Consider the following 9,787-nt stretch of genomic DNA (forward strand, 5'->3'; position numbering starts at 1 on the left):
ACTCATTTTCTCTTAATGTCTCCTATATTTCAACACACACTCTCTCTTTTTTCACCATCTTCATTTTCTTCTCTTTTCCTTTTTTCAACTCACTTAATATAATATATATATTTTTTTAAAAGACCTACTATGTATATCTAAAAAAATATCCACACGTATAGATTTTATGTATTTAACTTAGATTAATAACATCAAGCGTTTGTCAATGTTTGAACATTTCAAGTGAAGTTGTATCAATTATGACACAAACAAAAAATGGCATAATTTTGTTCTATTTAATAACATGAATTAGTTGTTTTAATTTATCATTTTACCATTAATAACCAGCTTTTTTAAAACTTTTTATGTCACTACTCATTAGACTACTCAATAAATTGGTTCTTGATAGTTCATATTTATTTTTTATTGTTGATTTGTCATTGAAATCAACCATGAAAAACTATTTGTTTTTTAATTAATAATAATGTTTAAAATTTAATATTTTTAGATTAATCTAATTTTTTATTTTTTAAAAGAGGTGAACAAATTTCCATCTAATTTTGTATAAAACATGAATCTACCCAACCTATCTTGTTCTAAAAACTACTTTACTATAAATTTCAGAAACTTCTTTCTTGTTTTAGTGTATGTGTTGGAGAAATTGCATTGGATGTTGGAAATCAAATCTTAGAAGACATGAATATGTAGATTGAAGAAAACTCCACATGTTATAATATCTCCTTCTTAGACAACCTCATGATAAAAAATTTCAGTTTCTAATAATTTTACTATTTAGCAAAATTGGCCACTATTAGTAACCAATTTCTTTCGTCACTAAAATTGATCGCTGATTGTAATTTAGCGACCGATTTAGCGATCAACGTTTTTCTAGTCCTGGAAATTCTATATCGGTCGCTAAATCAGTCGCTATTAACAACCAATTTTTTCGGTCACTAAAATTAGTCGGAGTAAAATATACTTTTTATCCCCAAAGTTCGGCGAAAGTTTCAAAAATATTCCTAAATTTTATTTTATTTTAATTTTGTCCCAAAAGTTTTCGATTTGCATTAAATATACCCCCGACGGATAAATTCTCAAAAAATTTAAGACCAATCTAATAATAATGCATGAAAAGGATGCTTGATTTGCTTGTGTTAAGGATTGTTCTTATGAAATTATTGTTGAATTGGTCTTAAACTTTTTGAAAAATTAGCCGTCAAGGGTGTATTTGATGCAAATCGAAAACTTTTGGGACAAAATTGAAACAAAATAAAACTTAGGGGTATTTTTGAAACTTTTGTCAAACTTCAGGGACAAAAAGTATACTTTACCCCGACCGATTTTAGTGACCGAAAAAATTGGTTGCTAATAGCAACTGATTTAGCGACCGATATAGGATTTCAAGGACCAAAAAAATGTTGATCGCTAAATCGGTCGCTAAATTACAATCAGCGACTAATTTTAGTGACCAATTTAGCGATCGATAAGGCTTTTATACAAGTAACATAAAGTTGGTCACTAAAATCGGTCACTATTTTTTAACTTAGCAACCGAATTAGCAACTGAAATAAGAAAGTAACGCTTAGGTAGGATTGTTGGTCACAAAATCGGTCGCTATTTTTTAATTTAGCGACCAATTTTGTAACTAACAGAAAAATAAACTAAAAAAATTGATCACTAACTCAATCACTAAGTTGGTAGTCGCTAAATCGGTTGCTAATCATTAAGATAGCGACCGATTTAGAGACCGCAGTATAATAACGTTATAACTAATCAGTAGCTAAATCGGTAACTAATTTAAAATATTTACTGAAATACTCATCATTAACCCTAACTCACCCTCACCAGTCACCATTTTTACCTTCTCAAACAGTTACTGAGCTACACTTCTCCCCCCTTAAACAGTCGTTGTCTTCTCCTCCAATCTCGATGCCGTCGCCATCGTCTTCTAGACTCGCAGCCGTCATCGTCATCTTCTCCAGCTTCAGCGCTGTCGCCGTTGTCTTCTGAACTCAACATCTCGCGGTGCTTTCTCTCGCTTTTACAACAGCAAAGGTAGGGTTCTCAGCAAAGAGGAGCAGGCCAAAGAGAACGTCTACATCAAGGTATCTCTCCCCTTCCCTTTCCCTTTCTCTTTCTCCTTCTTCGAAGCTCGATTCCGATATTTTTTTTGTGTGCAGAAATGGGAGGGAGAGAGGTTGGAGAAACAGAAGCAGCAAGTTGAGAAGGAAAAGGCAGAGATGGACAAAAACCGCTTATGACAAGGTATTTGATTTTTATTCTTGTCATCAGTGTTTTAGGGTTTGGATTTCCCTATTCTAATGTCTAAACATCAACCCTGTATTTTCATGATTGGATAAATTTCTTCTCACTGAATTCATAATTTAGGGTTTAAATCTATAAATTAAGACATTGGCCTCTGAAAAACGTTTTAGATCTTACAATTAAATCAAGCATTATATGGTTTGCGTTCCAATTCATGAATCTTCGGTCGAAAAGTTCAATGACTGTTGGTATATCAGATTCAACACTCAAATATCTGGATTCTTTTCAAATGTTTTCCTGATTTTCCTTGTTTTTCTACAGTTTGAATACTTGAAGATCTTGTCCATGTCGATGCAATGTGGTTTGTCCATAAGAGTGAACTCGTTTCGTTGCCCTTTTTGTACTTCATCTAATCATAACTTTTGTCTTGGTATATTTAGAGACAATAAGTTTCTACTTAATATATGTCACTATCTTGTGCCATAGTTTACTTAAAAAAAATTATGTTTATTCCCTCTTCACTTTTTTATTTTGTATATCTCTTTTCACCATATTGCATCTCCTAACTTGATAGTACATCTAACACAAACTTGGTTTGCTAAAGATAAATATTTTGGATCTAATCTTTGCTATTCAATCAGGCTTTTTTTCACAATTTAGTTCCACTTCTCTATTTCAGGTTCAATCTTTCTTTTCAAGAAAGCATTGATGACAATGATGATTCTGATGAAGGAAAAGATGAAGATGGAAGGTCCTATTTTTCTGAAATAGAAAGAAGTGCTAGTATTTTAGACAAGGAACTTGCTGCTAGTGGGTTTACTAAAAAGGATAAAGAAGATATTCAGATGGTATAATGATTTTCTTGTTCTATATAGGAAGGGGAAATTATGGAAGCATTTTCTTTAAAGAGTAAAGTATCGTTTTTGTTCCCAACGTTTGGGGTAAGTCCTATTTGTGTCCCTAACGTTTAAATCATCCTATTTGTATCCTTAACGTTTATAAAAGTGATTCAATGTTATCCTACTATGAATTATACTAACAAATCAGATTATATTTTTTAATTATTCTCACTTGAATGTATTCATTCTCAATTAGGTCTCACTTGGATGTGTTCGATTTTAATATTATACCCACTATTTGTGTTTAGATTCAATTATGTCCCTAGAAAAGTGAATTATGTAAATGTTGTAGGAATTAGTTTCAACATTTGATGAGCTATTTTTCGGAGTAGATCGTCGATTCTATCCCAGACATTTGTATTCTAACTTTAAGAAGAGATTTTTAAAACTCAAACTAAAGTGCTCATGATGTGTAATTGACGGCAGGATAACATTGAATCGCTTTTACAAACGTTAGGGATACAAATAGGACGATTTAAACGTTAGGGACACAAATAGGATTTACCCCAAACGTTGGGGACAAAAACGATACTTTACTCTTCTTTAAATGAAAAATGCAAGATGTTTTCCCTCTTTATTTTTCATTTGTGAAATTGCTTCCATACTAGTGGATTGGCTTTTCCTATTTTATTTATACGCATGAGTGTCAATTTGTCATGCTTTTGATTGTTCCTCAATGCTCTTCAAATTTATGTGCAATTCATTGAAGGTGGAGCAGAGGCTGAAACAAACTCAAATAGTGAAGTTGACTCAGTGGAAGACCTGAATGAATCAATCCTTCTTCAGGTATATAAAAAGGATAATTTTGACATAATAGATGGTGAAAAGTAGATATGTGTGAACTTCTCAGTATGCTAACTATATTTTGGAAATTAAATTTGAATAATGAATACATCTAATATTTAGTACAGAGACAGTCGAGCAGCTTGCTTGTGTTTTTCCTGCTCATCTCAGTTGTTCATTTCTGTGTTTTTCAATGTTGATATAAGATTGTTGCTTTATTCGTACAAAGTGACACCATGCTTTGGTTAAATAACCATGATGAAGAACATGAAAACAAAGAAAAAGATGAGAGTTGTGAAGCTGCTGAAAGCGGTGCATCTGAAAGGGAAGATGCAACTGACGAGGTAATGGTTAGCTTCTGGTTTTTTTTTCTTCTGCAAAAAACCCTTAAATATACCGAGTTATTATAAAACTTAAATTTGTAATATATCTCTTTGTTAGTTAGCTCCATATTTATCTAGAAGTTAGTTTAGTTAGTGGCAAGAATAGAAGATTGAGATCTCTCTTTGCACATAGAAGAATCTTGAAGCTTTTTCTCTGTTTTCTATTCTCTCCTCACACATCAGTTCTGTTTTAATTTAGTAATTTATGTATTTGGTATTTAGTAATTTTGTGTCTTGCATGTCATTTTTTAATAATAGAATTAATAACAGCTACACTCAAAGGATATCAAAGAATTCACGTATGTACAAACTATTAATTGTATTCTTTGTAATTATAGTTAATTAGTGGAACTGTTTCATATATTTTCCTTTCCTTTTTAGGATGTTCCAAATTCAGCAGATCCTTTCATGAATATGGCCACAGCACAAATTAAAGCAATGCTGGTTGATAGATATAGGCGTTCAACTTATGCAACAAGAGCAAAGGACAGGATTCAAGAACTATCTACTAATGTAACCGATTTTACTTATGTTGTTCTGTTTTATTTTCGTATTTTGATCATAATTATGTATGATGATGATGATATTGTTAATTGCAGGAAGGGCTTGAAAATGAGAGACAAAATGGAAGTCAAGCAACTTGGTGGAAGCAACTGAGGACATTGACAAAGAGATCATTTGTGAACATGTGTAAAGATGTTGGTTACTACTGGTTGAGGATCATAATCTACATCATAGTTTCAATATGTGTTGGAACTATCTATTTTGATATTGGCTATAGCTATACCTCAATCCTAGCTCGTGTTGCTTGTGGTGCATTTATCTCAGGCTTCATGACATTCATGTCAATTGGAGGCTTTCCATCATTCATTGAAGAAATGAAGGTATCATCAAGAAAAAGTAATATAAAAACATCACTACATGTTTAATTTGTTACTTCAAATTGCAACAGTTAAGTTGATCATTTAAAATAAAATTATTTATGAAATATAATTTTATGGACAAAATTGATAGTTTTGAAAATTTCAATAACTAATAAAAAAGAAAGAAAGAAAAAGCAGATTTGCCATTTAGAGTTAAATTTGATCTCTTACTCTAAAATAGGTTTTCTCCATCATTTTTCTGTCTTCTGGTTTTTAATTCTGTCCTTTTAGAAAGCTTTAATTTCTGAATCTTAGATTATTATTAATAACTATTTGCAGTTGGGGTATTATTACTTCTAAATTCAAGGATAAAACTACAAGACAGTGCAGAAGGAGGTGAGGTTTGTTTTGTTTATTTGAATTTTGAATTATGATCATGGCTTATTTAAGATGGTTTTGTTTTGATGATTCTTGTTTTATTTGTTGTTTTTCTTTTTTCTCAATCTGATGATGCTTATTTAAACTTATAAATTAACCAGATGGTTCACTTACTTGAATTCTGACAACTTATTTATTAAGTGAATGGTAAAAAAATAGAATTTGTTTGGCGAGAAGCACAACTGTCACTTTTAAATCTTGAAGGACTATTTTGTTCTCGCAAAATTTTAATTAGGAATAAGATTTAAGTTTATTATTTATTGTTTAATTTTTTCCCCCTTTTGGCCTTTTCTTTCTTTTCTCTGTTTCTGCAGGAATTTAGAAAATAATAGACTAGAAGGTCCATTACCACAGACATTGAACAAGCCTACTTTAGAGATCAGGTACATAATTTATTAATCTTAATGCAGTTTTCTCCTTAATTAAAACACAAAATGTTGTCAAAACAAGCATGGTTGTTAGATTGTTGGGCTAATTAAACTCGTGAGAATCAACATTTTTGTCAGAGGACATCGTTATCCAGTGGAAGAGAATTTGTTACCTTACATTTACATATTTGTGTCATTAAAACATTAATTTCTGCAACTTGATGCAGGAGCTAATGCAGTGCTTTTTTATGCTTCAAAGTATCATGACATCAAAACAATTGTCAACCTCTCAGGGCGATACGATATGAATGGAGCCCTTGAAGAACGCTTTTTTTTTTTATAACTAATGAGCTTTCCACTCTTCAAAAGGCTTCAAAAGGGGTTTAACTAAGGGGTTTTAACTAGTGAATATTTCTATGTAGACATTATGAATATTTTTTGTATTTATTTAAAAAATTAATCTATGTTTGATTTTTTTTATATTTTGTGAAAATATAATTATTTATGAAAATTAAGTTTTAATAGTGGTAAATGTGAAATTAGTAAAAATCTATAATTATAAAATCAAGAATAACAACCGATTTAGATTTTTAGTTCAGGAATTAGCAACCAATTTAGTGATCGATTTTAGATTTTCAAATCAGGTATTAGCGACCGATTTCATGGCAACTGATTTAGTGATGGAAAAGTTGGTCGCCATTTAGGGATCGATTTATTCAGCAACCAATTTAGCGACGAAAAATTTAGTTATCATTTAGCGACCGATACCCTTTGGTGAGGGTTTGGTGACCTTATTCAAAAGTCGGTCACTAAAATCGGTCGCTAATGGTTAGCCGCTAATGATTAGCGACCGAAGTTAGTCGCTATTTTCTAATTAGCGACCAAGGTTTTAGAGACCACTAGAATCAGTCGCTATTCCAGTAATTTTTTTATAGTATTTGCTTTAGCTTATTACTTAGTGTCTCATTAATTGACAAAGTTTAATAGTTAATGAAAAATTTCTTAGCGTGTGACTTTTTAGTTTAGCAGAGAATCTTGCTGATCGTATGAATGTTACTTTTTTAGCTTCATTAATAGTATTATGAGTAAAGTATCGTTTTTGTCCCCAACGTTTTGGGTAAATCTTATTTGTGTCCCTAACGTTTAAATCGTCCTATTTGTATCTCTAACGTTTGTAAAAGTGATTCAATGTTATCCTGCCGTCAATTACACATCATGAACGCTTTAATTTGAGTTTTAAAAATCTCTTCTTGAAGTTAGAATACAAATGTCTGGCATAGAATCGATGATCCACTCCGAAAAATAGCTCATCAAAAGTTGAAATTAATTCCTATAACATTTACATAATTCACTTTTCTAGGGACATAATTGAATCTAAATACAAATAGTGGGTATAATATTAAAATTGAACACATCCAAGTGAGGTCTAATTGAGAATGAATACATCCAAGTGAGAATAATTGAAAAATATAATCTGATTTGTTAGTATAATTGATAGTAGGATAACATTGAATCACTTTTATAAACGTTAGGGATACAAATAGGACGATTTAAACGTTAGGAACACAAATAGGACTTACTCCAAACGTTGGGGACAAAAACGATACTTTACTCTAGTATTATTTATTTTCAAATGATATGACTCTTGAAAGTTTATTATCTAAATATAGTGATAATTATATTGCACTGTATTGTAATTTTTTATTAATAGAATTTTGTCATTTTTTGTAATTTTGTTATTAAATGACATAACAAATATTTTTTGTTATATTAAGGTAATAATTTATTCATTAAAATTTTAGTTTTGTAGTTAAAATTTTTATGGGACTTTAATATTAGATTGTTTTGTTTATTTTTGTGATCCAATTTAATATAAAAGGTCCATATTAAGTACTTAATCTAGGATTTGGATCCTCTAAAATTAGAATTTTACTTTAGAGAGTAAAGTGTAATTTTTTACCCTTGAATAGTTTCTCTTTCATATTTATTTTTGGTCCCACCTATAAAATCAATGGTGAAAGATCACACTTTATTCTTTAAAGTGAAATTCAAACTTTAAAAGATCCAAATCTTTTAATCTAATAGTACCTTAATATTAATTTTTTTCATTATACTTAGGATACCGCTAGGGAAACAATGAGATATGTATACAATAGCTACAATGGGCTCTTTATTAGGCCCAAATTAAAATTAAACCAGAAAATTAATCCTAATCCTATTATGGTTGTTTACTTTAACACACTACCATATTTTTATTATTTACAATTTATCCCCAAATCTCCAAATCCCTTTTGTTTCGCTGATTGTTTCCCCAAAACCCCAATCCCTTTTGTTTCGCTGATTGTTTTCCCAAATCCCCGTTTGCCGTTTCTCCTCCCAATATTCAAACCCTCCTAATTCCTTGCAGAGACTCGTGAGAGCGTTAGAACCCTCAGCCCCGCCACCTGCAAGCAAGGAAGGTCACAGGCGAGCCCAAGCGACCTGTTCCTTTCCCAACCAGCACGGCGCCGTCGTTGAACAACCGGCATTCGCTGCAACCTAGCTGCCGGGCGAGAAGCCGTCGACCAGAACAGCGGCGTGGGAGGTCTCACCGCCGAACTAAACATCTTCCGAGTATTCCGCCACCGGGCACCGTGGTCTCTGAGCAAAGAAGCAACCGACCTTCAAGAAATACCCGCTTGCTACTGAACGGGTCACCGGAAAGAGATCGAACATCTTGACCTGAAGAATCCTAACCATCCAAGGTAAGTGGGTGAGGTTGTTCAGTTTCTGATTAGTAATTGCGGTTGCATGTTTGATTAGTGATAGATTTTGTTGATGAAATACGTGATTATCCATGGTGGAATAGCAGTAGGAGCCATTTTTGTAGTTAGTTTATGTTGTTGAAGTTCTTCATAATTTTATTTTAGCGCGGGAAAGGTTGGAAAAGTTTGGGATCGTGTTTATATATGAGTTAATTTTGAAAATTTTTTGTCTTTTTCCGTGTGGACCATGTGCATGTAACGTGACGTATAATGGCTGACCATCGTTGAATATTGGTTGATATTTGTTGGATGGTTACTTTAATAGGAATTTGGATGGTTAGTTTTGCAAATTTTTTTCCATCTTTTGATCAGGATTAAAGTTATTTTTATATATGAATGAGTGGAGATTACTGTAATGGTTTATTCCAATTTTATCAACTTTGACAACAATACCAATGAATGCTAATTTAAAATTTCAAAATGTGAAATTGTACTGGGGAGTGGCTTTGATAAAAGTAGTATTAGTATTGGGAAAATGCAATAAGAATAAAGCACGTATAATCAAAAATTAAAAGATAGAAATTGTGAGTCGGTCTAATTGCATTTTGGATAAAAAATATTTGTGATGAATAATACAAATTGTTTCTACTTATTAGATGGTAGTGGTCTTCATATATTAGATAGTTTTGTTTTAATTGATTTAATTGGGAGTGTTTTCCTAATTTTTAATTTTGTGTTCGCTTGCAGATTAGTGAGTGCTATTGTCTTTCAGATTGATTGATTATTATTGTTACAAAGAGCAGTTTTGTAATTGTTATGTTTTAGCTTCTACTCCAGGTTTCCCAGAATTGGATGCCAATTTGTTAGTTGTAACCCACTTTGATTATTGTGCCCTCTTTGTTCTTTATCTCGCTGAACTCTATCATTTTCTCTCTAGTTTCTAAATCAATAAAATAGTTTGCCATATACTAGTCTTGTATCTAGAGAATCCAGCAATAGAGAATCATTCATTAGTGTTTTGGAGATTTTGCTTTTCTTTTATTAAGGTTTTGTGAATTGTGAGTG

General features: G+C 31.7%; 1 protein-coding gene across 1 annotated transcript; it reads left to right on the forward strand.

The window, feature by feature from the left end:
* LOC107624205 (ABC transporter G family member 15-like) lies at positions 3,170-6,458 on the forward strand. The gene is made up of 8 exons (XM_021113193.1): positions 3,170-3,185; positions 3,853-3,929; positions 4,133-4,270; positions 4,691-4,822; positions 4,909-5,193; positions 5,512-5,568; positions 5,925-5,993; positions 6,206-6,458. Exons 3-6 carry the CDS (start codon positions 4,163-4,165, stop codon positions 5,530-5,532), a joined length of 546 nt encoding a protein of 181 aa, XP_020968852.1. The 5' UTR covers positions 3,170-3,185; positions 3,853-3,929; positions 4,133-4,162; the 3' UTR covers positions 5,533-5,568; positions 5,925-5,993; positions 6,206-6,458.

The sequence above is a fragment of the Arachis ipaensis genome, chromosome B10 (assembly GCF_000816755.2).
Source record: "Arachis ipaensis cultivar K30076 chromosome B10, Araip1.1, whole genome shotgun sequence".
Lineage (NCBI taxonomy): Eukaryota > Viridiplantae > Streptophyta > Magnoliopsida > Fabales > Fabaceae > Arachis > Arachis ipaensis.

What these genes read in the sequence shown, in the direction of transcription:
- LOC107624205 (XM_021113193.1), top strand. Translation starts at nt 4,163, where the DNA reads ATGCTTTGGTTAAATAACCATGATGAAGAACATGAAAACAAAGAAAAA. An exon ending in GGGAAGATGCAACTGACGAG is followed by an intron (nt 4,271 to 4,690) that starts GTAATGGTTAGC and finishes TTTCCTTTTTAG; the next exon opens with GATGTTCCAAATTCAGCAGA. An exon ending in TTCAAGAACTATCTACTAAT is followed by an intron (nt 4,823 to 4,908) that starts GTAACCGATTTT and finishes TGTTAATTGCAG; the next exon opens with GAAGGGCTTGAAAATGAGAG.